Source organism: Haliotis rubra, unplaced genomic scaffold, assembly GCF_003918875.1.
Source record: "Haliotis rubra isolate DU_JTF1 unplaced genomic scaffold, ASM391887v1 Scf532, whole genome shotgun sequence".
Taxonomy (NCBI): domain Eukaryota; kingdom Metazoa; phylum Mollusca; class Gastropoda; order Lepetellida; family Haliotidae; genus Haliotis; species Haliotis rubra.
In genome coordinates this window covers 568,873-585,948 of record NW_025767227.1, presented here as the reverse complement: position 1 = coordinate 585,948, position 17,076 = coordinate 568,873, and the positions used below count along the sequence as shown (strand labels likewise).

The following is a 17,076-nucleotide window of genomic DNA, read 5'->3' as shown; positions in this document are numbered from 1 at the left end:
TGTCTCGCATAATCCTGCAATTTCAGAATCCAACAACGGTACAGAAAATCTTTCATGATCATTCTGCTTCCCACTACCACCGCCAAACACATTCTCACTCACGTGGACTTCTTCCTCCACGTCACTAATATCGCTGTAATGTTGCTGAAGAAGATCCCTTTCCTCCGCAGTTTCCAGTGCTGTGCATAGAATTTCATCATCTTCAGAGATTTCACTTATTGTCAAAAACTCACACTGTGAAGCTGGAATCAATGTATCGTCGCTGTCGGTCCCACTCATACCTGCTGTGTAATGAAGAGACATGTGGGCGGTGACCATGTGTTTGTAAAGGTGAGATTTCCGAAAAGCATGTGCTTTACGTCCTCGGTTCATTAACCATCCTTGATAAGGGCCCAGAATGAAATCCTATATACCCCTGAAGCTGATTAATTAAAGAGCATCGGGCCGCTTTCTCAAGACGACCTTCGATAACTGGTAAAGACATATTAGCGTTGATTTAACGACGATAGCGACTGTACGTGCCTTTAGGTAGAATACAGAATATAACACACATTAGCACGTGCCGTTCATGACATAAGTCGACCCCACCACAACCTTGTTTGCGCTTAAAAAACTATAGTCCATTCATTAAATTACAGACGCGTACCAAATAAATATTACTCTTTTATTTTATTAAAAGCAATATTTGTGTGCATGCTCTAATTAGGTTAGAAGACTCGGACACGTTCTGTAACCGTGGATTAAGGCGGTTAGAGCCCTCGGCACGGAGCGCCGAGGGCTCTAACCGCCTTAATCCACGGTTACAGAACGCGTCCTCGTCTTCTAACCTATACTTATTCGAAACCCTAATATGATTCACCAATCCGCCATCCTGTACGGGCCAGTAGGTCTGTGTTCGTGAATGAATGAAAATCACTGCATTGTCGCTGAAGTGTACTTGCGAGTAACTGGTACTTACTGGCGATCGGGATGTGGGTAAATCTATTGCTGCTACGATAAGATAGTGACCTAATTTACACCTTTGGAAGGCACACGACTATACATCGACGGACAAAGTCAACTGTCGTAAGCGTAACTTGGTTCAGGTGCTGTGACTTAACTGGAATTTCAATCACCGGGGCTTTAGCCACATTTCTCTCACGATCACCCAGGGCCTCATGCTTGTTCCGAGATACACACTTGGAGTAGCCTGGTGGTTAAAGAGGTCGCTTGTCTTGTCGGAAGCCCGGATTCGATTCTCCACATGGATACAATGTCTGAAGCCCATTACTAGTGTCCCGATTGCTGAGTGCGACGTAAAACTAAACTCACTATTGGTGTCCCGCGTGATATTGCTGGAATATTGCTGAAAGCGGCAAAAAGCACAACTCACTCTCTCCCGTGTGCCGTTAACCGTTTATTAATTCTTTATGTAATATAAATCTCACGTCTGGTCAGGTGACTGATGTAAAGGGTTGCGTCCTTTAACAATTCCAGAACCTGTGATTGTGTGCTCGACTGATGGGTCGCCAGATCTTGTGACATTTATGTACAAAGTGGGAACTACATAATTTGGTAACATTTGACCAATCTCTGTGACAATGTGTTTATGTACAAGGCGAAAACTACATAATTTGACAATGTATTGATTACAAGAGGACGATTACATAACATGGTTAACATTTGCTCAGTACCTGTCACAATATATGTGTATATTAGGGAAAGACTACAGAAGTTGAGTAACATTTGCAGCGCTCTTTAGTTGTAGCAGAATCCTGACCTTGATTTGAATCCGAGATTCCATCTGGTTATGTTCCTTGTTCCCTCGGCACATTGTCCTAGCTAGTTTCACCGAAGATTTATCCAGAGGACACTGTGTAAATCCTGTGTTAGACAATAATCATAATTCAAGTCTGCGTTGTACGAAGTTATTATGATCATCTGTTAGCCTGTTATCTAATCTAATCATACATGAATACAATTCCTGTGCCTTCAAATGTTCTCTCTATGACGTCATCAAATCTCTCGTTTTCAGCAACAGTTATCCAGTTCTTCCAGTCCCCAACTTCACCTGAAACAATAACATTACACGCGTCCTTAAGTAATACAGGCGTACAAATAAGTAACTAACTAAGTAAGTAAGTAAGCTAGTAAGGAAAAGTAAGTGAGTGAGTGAGTAAGTAAATATATAGTTTTTAGTTGGTACAGTTGTCAATAGTAGACAGAAATTGTCTAAATGCTACAGTTGATGACCCTGAGAGGTAGCATTCAGGAATATATTGTTTACGTAAATCTATGTAAGATGAAAAGGAAAATAAAAAAACTGAATTTCGTTTTTCAAGAAAGAAATGTATGGCTTACTTTTTAAACACACTGTACATGAGTCGGGCCTTAACATAACCAATATGTGAGTTCTTGAGTAAGTAAGTAAACTGTAAGTTAGTAAGTAAATAAGTAGTGTGTGGTTTTACGCCTCTTTTAGTAATATATCAGCAATATCATGGCGGGGGGACACCAGAAATTGCACATATATGTAAGTACTGTATCCCCCTCTAAATTGCTGGCGCACTTCATTGGCACGGGACATGGGATTGCCAGAAGAATCAGTACTCCGCCATCCCGGTCAATGGCCTTCCTCAGTCTTCCAGGACATGGACAATCCTTTACTTCGACATAAATAACACGACATAAATGCTTAATGCATGCCATTAAATTTCCACTGTGTATTTTCTGAAAATCGACGTCCTGCCATATGAAGAAAACTTTTAATACTGTTGTCTTTGAGATTAGTTCTCAAAACTGTTGAGCAATTAAGTTCTTAGACCTACTAGTGCTGAAATACTTTGACCAACTCTAACCTATATATGCGCTCACAACAAGCAGTACAATTACTGGACCTGCTCTGAACTGTGTGTGCCTTCATAGCAACCAACATAATTCTTTGGACCTTCTCTTACCCGGGTGTGTAGTAACAACGAGAAATTTATACTCACCTTTCCGATAGATTCCTTTTTGACCTCCCTTCCAGTTTTCAGATAATTTAAATATCTGCTCCTTCACCTGTGCATCTGCCGTCCTCATCTTCTTAATGCTGCAGGCTTCTGCTATTTGCTCACATAGTTCATCGCTGACAGACACTCCAATGAAGTTGGCAACCATTTTGATGTTTTTAATAGGATCCTAAAATCAACACAGTTTGGGTTATCGATTAGGACTATCGATTAGGACGACATGCACATGATAGTTTATGCAGATGGATCATGGTCATCCAATGTGATGAGACAGATCTAACTATGCACGGAGATGACCACTGAGTCTTATTGACACTATTCATGTAGGCCTTAACATTACAAACGGGCAAGAAATTGCTGGTCGATGTTAAAGTCCTTGATACGGGTGTTATTGGCAACATCACACGCATCACATCAATGGGCAACTCAACAGATGACATGCACAGGACGGGGATAAATGCGAATTTCGAGTTTATCAAACGTACCCAGCTGAACGTTATTAATTACTGGGATGGACCGAAAGTGTTTTCATTCAAATCTTCCATTATGACCATCTTGTCGACATAAAGGATCTAGGCCAACTACAAACCTTTTTCAAACTTTCATAAAACAATGTCAAGACAGGCAAATCAGGCTGATTCCGTTTCACTTGCAGCCAATCCTTCACGTAGTCGGCATAAGTCCCATCGGGAACTGAAACAATGGAAGTAATGACATAAAACAAACCATATGGGTACGGAAGATCAATTCCCATTCGAAATCTTCACGTGAAGCAGCTTTAGACCAACAGTCAGCCTATTTAAACCTACATTCAATTTGAAAGATGACAGACAGTTTACACCTACATTAAATTTGCAGGATGACAGGCACTTTACACCTACATTCAATTTGAAAGACGACAGACAGTTTACACCTACAATCAATTTGCAGGATGACAGGCACTTTACACCTACATTCAATTTGCAAGACGACAGACAGTTTACACCTACATTCAATTTGCAGGATGACAGACAGTTTGAACATATGTTCAATTTGCAGGATGACAGACAGTTTAAACCTATGTTCAATTTGCAAGACGACAGACAGTTTACATCTACATTCAGTTAACAGTATGCCAAACATACATTCACTTTGGAGCATGTCTGACAATGAAGATCTACATTCAGTGAGCAGCATGACAGAACGTTTGGATCTACATTTATACAGCGCATAATGTCAGGACGTCTAAACGGAAACACGCCAATATTCCATGCACCTTGACCTCTTAAGAACAGATCAAGATATTCTGAATCCCACATTCAGTGAACAAACAACATGAAGTCAATGATTGCATTTCAAAGGACGCTTTCAAGTCAGAGCATTTAAACTCACACATGAAATGAATATCAGTATTATGCTATAAATACAATGTAATAAGCACACTATTGGATACCGCTCTGTTATCACCCTGAGGTTTAACATAACGTAACAGCATCTACGTATCACTCACTTTTTCCTTCCAGAAACAGATCCAGAAATTCTGAATACGTCCCGTCAAACCCAAAACTATCTTTGAATCCGTTGATCATGCAATAGTAGGATACGCTGACATCTTTGGGATTTCGCAGGATCAAGATTGTTCTAATCCGCTTCTCCGCCATTTTCTCCGGCAGATGACGGAAATTTAGATGTGAGTTTAGAACTCTCGGGGAGGGGAGTTCATCAGCCCGGTCAAACATCGGCATCCCCAACATGGCGAACCCCTTCGTCTTTTTGTTGTACTCAGAGTTACCGGCCCTGAGCATGTTGACGATTTCCCACAACCAGTGTGTACCTGGAATCGGAATAGACAGCATAGTGTGAGCACTGAATTAGGTTTTACAGATCATTCAACTATTCATTATTCATTTGAAAAAAGATAATTAATCTTGCTAATCTGTCTCGAAGTCTTACCGCATTTGGGATATGCCGCTATCATCATGTCATCGTCCCTCAGTTCGAATTTCTGAACTTTTCGGATCAGTTCCTTGTCATCCTCAATGGTTGTGTCAATCGTCCGGAGGATGCCGTCATTTTTGTAGAAGGACCATCCATGACCATTCTCATTCCGGTAGTCCAGAATCGCAGGAGTTCTACAAAGAATCACTGGCTTGGTTTGAATTTACGCCGATTTGAATGATATGACCGCTTGGACTCCTTGTTGCTACTGAAATGAGTGCCAGTCGGATTTAAATAAATGATATCAATAGTGAAAGACAAGCTGTTGTTGCAGTTTGATGGAATGTTTACCTTGCCATCTCTGCTTGTGCGGAAATGTATAGAGTTTGCTAAGATCAGTGATTAGACATATGAGCACATTCGGGACCAATTCCTTTCATTCAGACACAAGATGGTTACAGAGAGTCGAAGGTGGTGACGGATGGTAAAGATAATCCATTCATGCCTCATCCGTTATGGATTTAGCTCAAATGAACTCTGCACGTACGTGATCAGGAAATAGAGCCGTTGTCTAACAAACATCCGCTTAACACATGTATCGCCGAGAATGAAATGAGCTAATATGTTTTTATGAAATATATAACACTGAACTGATGCAGATGTTTAATGAGGGTAACAGTTACTTACCGCTGACTTTCCATATTGATCACAACACGTACGCCTCGCTTGACTTTGCTATTATCCTGAAGAAGGAATGTTCCAATTTTCTATTAATATACAGTGGGCAGTGCTAGCATTGAGTTTGTAAGTGTTGGTTCACGGGGAGCAGGGCCAGACAGCACTACGCGAGAGTTTTGAGCCGAGATCCTCGGGGGGACACCTAACAGCTATTTCACTCAACCTGACACGCTCATATCAAGGCTGTTTATGCAGGTCATGGATCTGGCATGTTCATGAGATAACAAACCTTTGCAGAATAGTTAGGTAGGTAAGGTTTTAGGGCAACCTTGGGCAACGGACTTTCCAGTTGAATTTCCGACGTGTCAGCAACACACGTGAAATGGTCACTGTATTCCCAAAGAAAGGTGCTATAAGTGCTACATGACGATACTAGCTTACTGCTGATGATTCTTTGTTGAGAACTTTACGCAGAGCGATTTTTTGCTGTATTTTACATTGTGTATAAATACTCAAATTATTGGCTCTTCTTCAGCAGGAACCTTCCGTATCTTGCTGTATCTGCCCCAGTGTGGACTTTGATCCAAGGAAGGTGATTGAGATGTTTATCAGAAACATAATCGCGAAGTTACTCTTGTCACCAATTTTCTTGAAATCCAATGACCCTATCATAGTATGATTACAAACAATAGCATGCATATCATGCACATGCATTTTATAGTGGCACATCGTCCCATGTTTACTCTGCCGTCACTCGATGATTAAAATGTAGTCTTCACCGTCGAGCAATGACGTCATGATCCAAAAGTTGAAACTTGGGAAATGATTAACTCACATAGATCTTATAAACATTACAGGAACCAGCCACAGTTCTTTTCACTGTTCAAAGTCTATCCTGTCCACTTTGTTCTGTTATTGGAACGTGCTACCACACCTTTGTCACGCGGCGATCATGAATACAGTAACCTAGTTTTCTAAGCAGAGGTTCAGGACAGTTTATCGAAATGGAAAGCAAACGTCATCTGAAGTTTTAGAAAGAATAATGCCTGGAATGCTAGACTTCCGTATAGATAAGCTCTTTGGGACATTTGGAGATATAGGCATCTGTGATCCCGCCATGCGGATATCTTTTATGCAAATGAGTGAAAATTTGTTCTGGACGAGATTAGCTAAAAGAAAGGTAATTTGGCTGACCATAACGTTTCTCTTTGCTTAAAGACGAAATGCACTGTTTCTTTCAATGTATCTTCGCAAGATCAGTAACACAACAAATATCAGATTCCTCGTCACCAAATTTCATCATGATCGTAGAGCGGATGCCAGCTTTTTATATCTGTCTTTACTGGTATATGTATATGATCGTAGGTTTCATTAATCTCAATGTGCAATAGATTTGAAAACTCGCGTGCAGGAGTTCGACTGAAGGTACTAGTAGCTGATAAATATCCAACTTCAAAGGGTGGTTCTGTAAAGGGTTTTGTCCCTCAGGTCTGGCCGTGGGTTCAGTCATTAGTGGATATTGTGTTCTGGTCAGCACCGTACCCTGGGTAACCAGGGTGGTAAACGTCTTGGACATGCATCAGTTCGAGCTTTCCTTTAAAATACCACGTCACAACCTGATATAACTGAAACAGTTCTAAAAGCAGTGGAAACTAAACACTCAATCCCTTATCATATATAATAAATAAGGTAAGATGGCAAGTAATGTTTATTTCTCGTGTTCACATGATAAACAGTAACCAGTACAATTTCTAAATATATGCAGAATCATACTCAATAGTTGACTCGTGGTCTGTCTGGAGGCAATGGTTACCCATTCAACTCATTATGCAGAGTAATGACGTGAATTATTAGTTGATCTGCTGAACATGGGTTCGAATCCCAGATTTGTTCTGATTGGGTGCTATTCTTTGGCTGCACTATGCCAATCCTCGGCAATTTCAACGAATTTGTCGCTCAGTGATAAAACAGAAATGCTATTCACAACTGTGTCGAACACATATAATAACATTTATATAATAATACTGTTTGATTGGCCTCATGTTTCTTTGTCAGCAATGGAACGATTATCAGGGTCTTTCGACAGACATTGATGTACACGATGCAGAAATATATTTCCAAATGTGTTCTTGATCAATACAGATGATATTTGGAATTAGGTTTCCACGAAGACATAAAAAATGACCAACTCAGAACCCGTAGGCTATTCATACGTGAATACAATGCCTGTTCCATTGAAACGTCGTTCAATGATCGCATCAAATCGTTCGTTCTCAGCAACAGTTATCCAATTCTTCCAGTCCCCAATTTCACCTGAAACAATAGCATCCCCTAAATCACACTTAGCTGAAACAAGATTACGCCAGCAAATAGGCAATACATGATTTAGTCTTTCAGTGAAGAAATTGAGTTGAATTGGGTTTTACGTCACATCGACATTATTCCAGCCATATAGTGACGAGATCAAGTCTGAATTAACACACATTTGAAGTGCAAAGTCCAGATGAGTTTTATTTTAAAAGCGTATATATATATTCATTACATTGTTATTTAAAAAAAAAAACATGTCATAGCGCCAAATTCAAACGCAAGCAATTCGTTATTCACATGACATAAGCAACAAAACCTTTTCAACATCGATAAGAAACCTGCGCTGAAAGCTTTCCTTTTCCTATATGAACATCCAAGTTGTTGCACAACGTAGATTTGTCAGCTGACGATGGACAATCATCGAACATGCCCTTTTCCCCGACATTTCAAAGATCATTCTATCATGACTGCAGTAAATACTAGATTGTGATTGGTTAATCAGTCATTCAGAGATATATAATCACGTTATATACCTCTGACTTTCAAAAACAGTATGTATTTGTTTTAAATCTTAACGAGCTCGAGCTGAGAAGTTGTGCGCTCAATGTTACGACATGCCAAGGTATCATTAAAACTTTCAAAAGGTTATATGTTAGACATGTCAAAAGCAGTGCTCTATGTTTGCTTGATGATTGCTACTGGTGGGGCAGGACACGCTAACCGTTCGCAAAACCTGGTGTCGTCACTATTTGTTGGAGATTCATAAACATATGCTCATGATAGAGTTTAGAAATAGTACAATTCTAATTTCTTAAGGATGAGGACAGGGTTTTGTCACTTTCATTTAACAAAATACTTAGATCTGTTCTATACCATGTGTCCTTAAAACACGCAATGTACACTTGGTCCTCCTCTGACACGTATGTGTCAACAGAACTTTCAGTATAGAACTTGGACTGTCTCTTCTCTAACCCAGGCCTTCTTGTGAGTTATGATTAAAACGAAGCAGACCTTAGTGAAGCTCACCTTTTCTGTACATCCCAGCGTGACCTTTCTTCCAGGGTTCGGCAGGTCCCCAAAACTCTCCTTCACCTCCTTATCTGCAGCCTTCAGTTTCTTAAAGCTGCACGCTTCTGCTATTTGCTCACATAGTTCGTCAGTGACTGTCACTCCCAGGAACTCCGCAACCGCTTTGATTTCCTTGACAGGATCCTGAAACCAATACAGTGTGGGTAAATACACCAATCAAACTCAAAGACCATCACCTACTGTTGCACTATGCGATACCATGTCCGGTGAAATATTCCACATCACCCAAATTTAGAATTACGTTGAGAGGGTTGTATTCGTGTCGAGTCGCAGATCGAGACAGGAAATGCAGGGAACTCTCTCTCTCCCCCCCCCTCTTTTCCCAAGATAACGACTAAACCGGAACCTATTTATTTCGTCCGATATACTAAAAGTAACATTTTCCAAAACCCTGCTATTGCTCCACGTCTAGCCTGACGGCCCATATGAAGTTTCTATCACTTAAGCTGGAGGGTTTCCATACTGAGAACGGTATTGCTATTCAATGGTAATACACTTGATGCGGGTATCATCGGCGATTTGACTTTCATCAGATGTGTGAACATCTCAGACCAGATTATGTACACATGACCATATTTGGATGAAGTATATATGTTTACAGACAAGTGTAACGGGTCAGTGCTATTCATGTAACAGTGTTGCATATAATGTAATACATTGTACATATGGATATACATAGACCTGTGCTATATGTAGACTGTTGTAGGAGGGTACTTCAACCCTACTGCCATTTTCACAACCCAGACCGAGGGAGTTGGAGAATATTCTGGAGTTTTATTTTTAAGTATATACGGATTGCTAACTCTTGCAGAATAAATGGTGATCTACCTTCAGTTGTTGGCGATCTATAGCCAGTGTTTTATACTGTATTGTCTTCTTTAATTTGAATTTTTTAGCTTTGCTCGCTGGTTGTATATTCATATCTGTGATTCTCTAGTATTTTTACTGTCCATCGTCGGCAGGTTTTAATCTTCAAAATGTTTTCACCTTTTATTGTCTGGATTGTTCTCGTCACGATATGGCTGAGATATTGCCGATGTGACGTTAAATATTAACCCACTCACTCACTCACTTGCAGAATAAACACATATCAAACTCTTGCTGACTCACGCTGATCTCACATTACACATAAATTACAAACACCTATGTGTGGATTCTTGTCTTGGATACTCTGACTTGTTCTTATGATACTTGACCATTGTTGCTTGGAGGTCAGTATTACCATCATTGTCTTTATTGGTGTAATCATTGTCGTTTGTACTACACTGCCATTGCATTTCTACTGCAACTGTAAGATCTAGTAGTGATTTTCTTTTAATTTGCAAGACTGGTAAATTTTAGAACAATAAATCACTTTCCTTTGCTGTTTATTGGTTTCAATCTGAGTTCTTTCGGATTGAATCGCGAGTAAGTTTTTGTTGCAATTTAGGATTCAACACGTAACACAAGCACTCTTACGATGTACCAAGCAGACATAATTTCGTATTGAATAGAATAAATACAAACCTTTTTCAAGTTTTCATAAAACATTGTTAACATTGGCAAGTCCGGGTTGTCCTGTTTCACATGCAGCCAATCCTTCACGAAGTCGACATAATCACCATTGGGAACTGAAACATGGAAGGGATCATTTATGTAACGTTATATACATACATGGTTGTTTTTGTTTTTGGTTTTTGTTTTATTTGTTATATTGTGATGAAACAGGGCCACACTTCTAGACATCTAAACCTTCATTCAGGCAGACCAGCAGGTAGGATTATCTTAACCCGCATTTAGTGAAGCAACATGCAGACTCTGCCTTTTAAAGAACGCTTTCAAGTCAGAGCATTTAAACTCACACCAACGTGAAATGAATATCGATATAATAATATAAATACAATGTAATAATCACAATAAACAAACCTGCTCTGTTATTACCCTGAGGTTTAATATAACGTTAGAGCATCAGCTTATCACTCACTTTTTCCTTCCAGAAACAGATCCAGAAATTCTGAATACGTCCCGTCAAAGCCAATACTCTCTTTCATACCGTTGAACATGCAATAGTAGGATACGCTGACATCTTTGGGATTTCGCAGGATCAAGATTGTTTTAATCCGCTTCTCCACCATTTTCTCCGGCAGATGACGGAAATGTAGATGTGAGTTTAGAACTCTCGGGGAGGGGAGTTCATCAGCCCGTTCAAACATCGGCATCCCCAACATGGCCACCTCCTTCGTCTTTTTGTTGTACTCAGAGTTACCGGCCCTGAGCATGGTGACTATTTCCCACAACCAGTGGCTACCTGGAGGGATGAGAATATATAGTACATTTCGGTAAGGCCGAAATTAACATTTTCAGGAAAAAGAAGTTACCATCCAGTTCCTTCAGCAAGACCTGTGCATAATGCTTAGTATCTGAAGGGTCAGACTCTCCGCCCTCATATGAGTGCGTGGGGCTGGCCTTTGTTCCAAACTAACAACATCAAAATCGAGTTACGTACAGTGAACCGACTATACCCGCCGTAACAAAGCTCCTGAGTAGTGACGACTGCAGTCCACGGTAACAAGAGTTTAGTCACTTTCCAAACGAGGACACGTCGGCAGTGTTCTGACACGAAATTATTCCACACCTATCCCAATTTTGGTTGTCAAATTTTACAACATAAATAATGTTTTCACATAATGCTATATTGAAGAATTATGAAGACTGCATATTGTCTGCGCTGGACACCTGTGGTCTTGTCGTTCCAGTCAGAATAGACAGATATGAGTAGTGTGTGTGAAGTGGACTCGTTGTCTTTTGGAAAAAACATTCCCGTGACAGCCAGAGAGGGTATGTTGCACTGGATAACACTGGACCACGCGTCCAGTGATAATCAGTCACACTGGAAGTTAAAAGATTTATCTAAGAATAATTTGAGACAATCTCTGGTTCTTACCACATTTTGGATATGCCGCTACCATGACGTCATCGTCCCTCAGTTGGAACGTCTGAACTTTTTTGAGCAGTTTCATATCACCTTCGGGGGTTTTGCCAATTCTTCGGAGGACGCCGTCAATTTTGTAGAAGCGCCATCCTTGACCTTTTTCATTCCGGTAGTCAAGAATCTCGGGGGTTCTTTGAAGAATGAGCGAACGTTTTGATTTATATCACGGTTTGGACACACTAAGTCTTGTGAGGGAAATTCTGGCACATGCCATAGATGCTTACCAGTAGCAATAGGTATGATGTTGCAAACCAGGGATCAACATTATGATTGGTCACCTATGGTTTCGAACCAGTTCATCCTGGCCTTGGCAGGGGACGCAATTCTGTACTATAAATAGCAAAGTCATCGACAATTGAGTGTCAGCTGTGTTAAGTGGAATATTATTCAAACCTTAATACTAAAATACAAATTTTGATTTGGGCGTAGTTGACAAAAGGGTTTATCTATGAACACATATGCCCACATGTATTATTGAGTTGAGTCCCATCCGGAATTTGAATCTACTGAGTGAATGTCAGGCAACTTATCGCCATTTACACTTGTCAGAGGGTTCACAAATTATATAGTTGGCTGAGGGGGTTGGATCGCTGACCTTGTGTGCTGGAGGTTAGGTACCTGACTCTGGGAGTGTGGATCCGATCCCGAGTTAGATTCACCCCCAGGACTATTATGCTTTACCGAGAAGGTGCTATCATAAATACTACATATGCTACACACTGAACGAGTGTAACCCCCTATCCCAGCAAAATAAACATGTACATTTCTTACCAATTCGTGTCATTCCGAGAGGATATATGTAATCAATTCACCCCATAATCCTCTACGGGCCATATAGATGACAGCTGAAGCCATCAATTGTGACCACAAAATGGGGGCGTAGTTCAGTGAACATCTGCTTAACACATTTGTGGCCCTGAATGGTGTTCCCTAATGATAAAACCTGCACTGACGCGGAAGTGTATTTGAGAGTAACATGTACATACTGCTGGTGTTCCGATTAATTGAAATAATCGAAGATTGGTCGTAGTGACCAAACGACCAAGCCATTGATCACATTTACTCGTAATCGAACACAAACGATTTTGGAACTATTGTTTTAGTGTTTGAAACACTTGATGATGGAACATATCTTCGAAGTTGTCAACCTGAAAACTTGTTTAATTCTTAGAAAACTCACTTCACTAACTGAAAAGTCATGACTGAATATTTCTTGAAAACTCCAGGAAGTTCATGTTCATGATATATTAGTCATCACTTTAAGAAGCGAGTTGCATCATGTTAAACTTATCTGCATTAACAACCTGCATAGGAAAATCTGAAAAATGACGCTAGCCAAGTTTTTTCGATGATTGTTCGTTGGTAATGAAGTATTCATCAATTGTGAGATTTCAGCCAATACCCAACACTAATACTTACTGGGGATCTTCCATGTCAAACAGTACTTGTAAGGACCGACTCCTGAAACTGTCCTGCTTCTTTACTCAACTTTGTACTCCTCACATGACTTTGCTCTTAACCTAGTCACGTGTGTACACAGATACCGACAATTACATGCAACTTTCAAGTACCTGAACTCAGTTTTATCTTGTGCATGATTGTTGGTCTACGCACAGGCCTAGCTTGGGGGTGCACGCAGATTAAACAGCGACGTGGAAAGTCAACAGTCTGAATCCCAGAGTTGCTCCGATTGTGAATTATACACAAAGGGTATATTTTAGCACCCCCTATTTTATTGCAATGATAGGTTTTCAACGAGTACGTAAAATTTCTCGTGGTGACCACCATAGCAAAACTATTATGATCCTATGACTAATAAAAACGACAAAATGGTTGGAATCTATGTTGGTTTTTAAGATGATAAATGGTCATTTAAACAAAACACTGATTTTCATATAAAACCATGTCTGTATAAGTATGGCCCTGGAATGTTTAATGTGGAATATATTGGTGAATGTGAACATTCAAAATGTCATTTTGCGTATCTTACACGATTCAAGGTCAATACAGAGTGTAACCTCCATGTGACTGTATCACAGCTAACACTCTCCTCCTCATACCTCCTGCCAGCCTCCTGATCCTTTGAAGGGGCAGTCTACGCCATTCCTCGTGTAAAGCAGCTTCCTGGTTCTGTACAGGAAATGCCTTTATTGCATACTACGACCAACCATGTCCCAGGTATGCTCCAAAGGGTTAAGATCAGGGCTCATTCAGATATGTCGGCGGTGCTTAACTAAGTTCTTATGACAAGTTTATGATATGTTTACACTGGACTGCAACAGGGTTAAAATCGGATATACACTTCATCTGAAGTATATCAAAACTCGTTGCTTGTCTACTTCTTTAACTTTAGCTCCGAGTCGAGTTGATCCCATCTTTGTGTGCAGTATTTTTTGTCTCACGGCTGGTCAGGTGACTGATGTAAAGGGTTGCGTCCCTTTACCATGCCAGGACTTGTCATTGTGTGCTCGACTGACGGATCTCCCTTGTCATGTGACATCTCCTTACTCATGCTCGTCGGTTTCCCCAAAGCAGCACACATCGGGAAATGTACAGAATGAAGGATGGAAGTAAAATACTGTAAAGCGGCCATATTATTGGTTTGTTTGTTGTTCAACGCCGCACTCAGCAACAATCAAGGTATATGACCCTATCTAACCATTTTAACACACATGTAAAAACAATTATTTTGCATATTTTATATTTATGTTTTACACGTTATGAACACAGAGAAAAAATATAACACGCTTGAGGTCTATAACTTATCTGAATACAAGCATTATTGTACTTAATAGTACTAACTACACTGTAAATCTACATTTAAGCATATTTCTCTTTGTAACATTGAAATTTAATGTATATATTTAAAAATCAAAGTAATTATATATGCATAAGGGGTGGATCACGTCAGTTCGAGTACATGTTCACAATATCTTTGACAATGTATTTCAATAAAGAAATTATTTTACTGCCATACCCAAGAGTTAAGCCTTGGTGTGTTTGGAGGCATTGGAGGCCTATTCGTTTCAGTAGCCGCATATGGATGTACTGAATGACGTCCTTAAGTTGTAGCAGGATCCGCTGACCGTGCTTTCGAATCCCAGATTCGTTCTGATTATACTTGTTCTGTCGGTACAAGGTCCAAGCTTGAAGTTCACGGAAGTATGTCATTTCATTCATGAATAGGTTTCCCACTGAACCATGGGATTGTCTCCCTTGGTCTTCCAGGACTTTTCTGAAAATCGATGTCCTGCCATACGTAAACATGTGGCCCATAACATTTGACCTCACAACAAGTACTGAAATACTTGGACCTACTCTTACCCATGTGTGCTCGTACAACAAGCACTGAAATACTTGGACCTATTCTTATCCACGTGTGTCCTTACAACAAGTACTGAAATACTTTTTGGACCCACTCTTATCCATGTGTGTCCTTACAACAAGCACTGAAATACTTGGACCTACTCTTATCCATGTGTGTCCTTACAACAAGCACTGAAATACTTGGACCTATTCTTACCCATGTGTGTCCGTACAACAAGCACTGAAATACTTGGACCTATTCTTACCCATGTGTGTTCGTACAACAAGCACTGAAATACTCGGCCCTATTCTTATCCATGTGTGTCCGTACAACAAGCACTGAAATACTTGGACCTATTCTTACCCATGTGTGTCCGTACAACAAGCACTGAAATACTTGGACCTATTCTTACCCATGTGTGTCCTCACAAACAGCAATAACATACTTTGTACCACACTGACCAACACAGCAACCAACAGAATCCTTTAGACCTTCTCCTATCCATGTGTGTCCTCACAAACAGCAATAACATACTTGGTACCACACTGACCAACACAGCAACCAACATAATCCTTTAGACCTTCTCCTATCCATGTGTGTCCTCACAAACAGCAATAACATACTTGGTACCACACTGACCAACACAGCAACCAACATAATCCTTTAGACCTTCCCTATCTATGTGTGTCCTCACAAACAGCAATAACATACTTGGTACCACACTGACCAACACAGCAACCAACATAATCCTTTAGACCTTCTCTTATCCATGTGTGTCCTGTTCATCACTGACAGAGACTCCAATGAACTCGGCAACCTATCTGATGTTTTTAACAGGATCCTAAAAACAAACATGTTAGACTTATCCCGAACAAGTGTAATAGTGAGCACTTACCATTGCACTGCAGGCAGTGCTATTGCCGTTGAGGAAATATAGAATTATGGATATTCCAGTAATCTAAAGGCAAACGTGTGTTTAAATAACAACTATGCCCCAGTACAGTTAACTAAACATATATATAGATGCACCTAAGGATCTTATGATACTACCTTCCAAATATTACCAGATGGGAAATGCAAACTGACAAAACACTCGCCCCTTTTCTCAAACCCTGTTATGACACTATGACAAATGACACTATGCAATCGTGTTTCATGGTATCGAAAATGATCAAAGAAATTGATAATCGATGTTGATGCCCCTAATACGGGTGTTATAGGCAATATCACACGCATCGCATCAATGAGCAACTCAACAGATGATGACATGCACATGACACAGCTTCATGCTAATTTCGAGTTTAACGTTATCAATTATTGTGATCCACCACCAGCGATTACATTCAAATCTTCAAACCATATACCCAGCAAACCATTAAGACCATGTAAGGCACCAAGGTCAACTACAAACCTTTTTCAAGTTTTCATAAAACAATGTCAACATTGGCACGTCCGGGTTGTCCTGTTTCACTTGCAGCCAAGCATTCACGTAGTCGACATAATCTGCACTGATCACTGAAACATGGAAGGGAGTTTATATAGCATGTGTGTATATATACGCATTGGTCTATAAAAATAGTGAAGCACCGATGTAAAAGTGCAACATTTGAAGCCTACATTCAGGTCGGAGCATGTACCACACATGACATCGGCATCTGAAAGCGTGTAAATACCCGAGCCAGATCAGAGCATCTGAACAAATATTTCACACAGTTGCACTGTAGGGCATCAGGGCCCATCATTCACACCGTAGCACTTCAGGACATCTGATTCCACATTCTTACAGCAGCACTTCAGGACATCCGGGCCCACAT

General features: G+C 40.3%; 2 protein-coding genes and 1 long non-coding RNA gene across 3 annotated transcripts in view; 1 reads left to right on the top strand and 2 right to left on the bottom strand.

Annotated features, from left to right (window-relative positions):
* Positions 1 to 1,383: 1,383 nt before the first annotated feature.
* On the bottom strand, positions 1,384 to 5,943 carry LOC124253116 (sulfotransferase 1C2-like). Its single transcript, XM_046686833.1, has 6 exons — positions 5,595 to 5,943; positions 4,923 to 5,101; positions 4,480 to 4,803; positions 3,580 to 3,683; positions 2,973 to 3,159; positions 1,384 to 2,050 (listed from the first exon to the last, which is right to left on the bottom strand). The coding sequence occupies exons 1-6, from the start codon at positions 5,606 to 5,608 to the stop codon at positions 1,941 to 1,943; spliced, it is 918 nt and encodes a 305-aa protein (XP_046542789.1). The 5' UTR covers positions 5,609 to 5,943; the 3' UTR covers positions 1,384 to 1,940.
* A 1,332-nt stretch (positions 5,944 to 7,275) lies between these two features.
* On the bottom strand, positions 7,276 to 13,488 carry LOC124253123 (sulfotransferase 1B1-like). The gene is made up of 6 exons (XM_046686842.1): positions 13,375 to 13,488; positions 11,908 to 12,086; positions 10,948 to 11,271; positions 10,491 to 10,594; positions 8,922 to 9,107; positions 7,276 to 7,898 (listed from the first exon to the last, which is right to left on the bottom strand). Exons 1-6 carry the CDS (start codon positions 13,386 to 13,388, stop codon positions 7,869 to 7,871), a joined length of 837 nt encoding a protein of 278 aa, XP_046542798.1. The 5' UTR covers positions 13,389 to 13,488; the 3' UTR covers positions 7,276 to 7,868.
* Positions 13,489 to 15,272: 1,784 nt separating this feature from the next.
* Positions 15,273 to 17,076, top strand: part of LOC124253124 — a 20,882-nt gene continuing 19,078 nt past the window's right edge. Inside the window, exon 1 of the long non-coding RNA XR_006892103.1 lies at positions 15,273 to 15,285. This is a non-coding gene — a long non-coding RNA (uncharacterized LOC124253124). The remainder of the gene's footprint in view (positions 15,286 to 17,076) is intronic.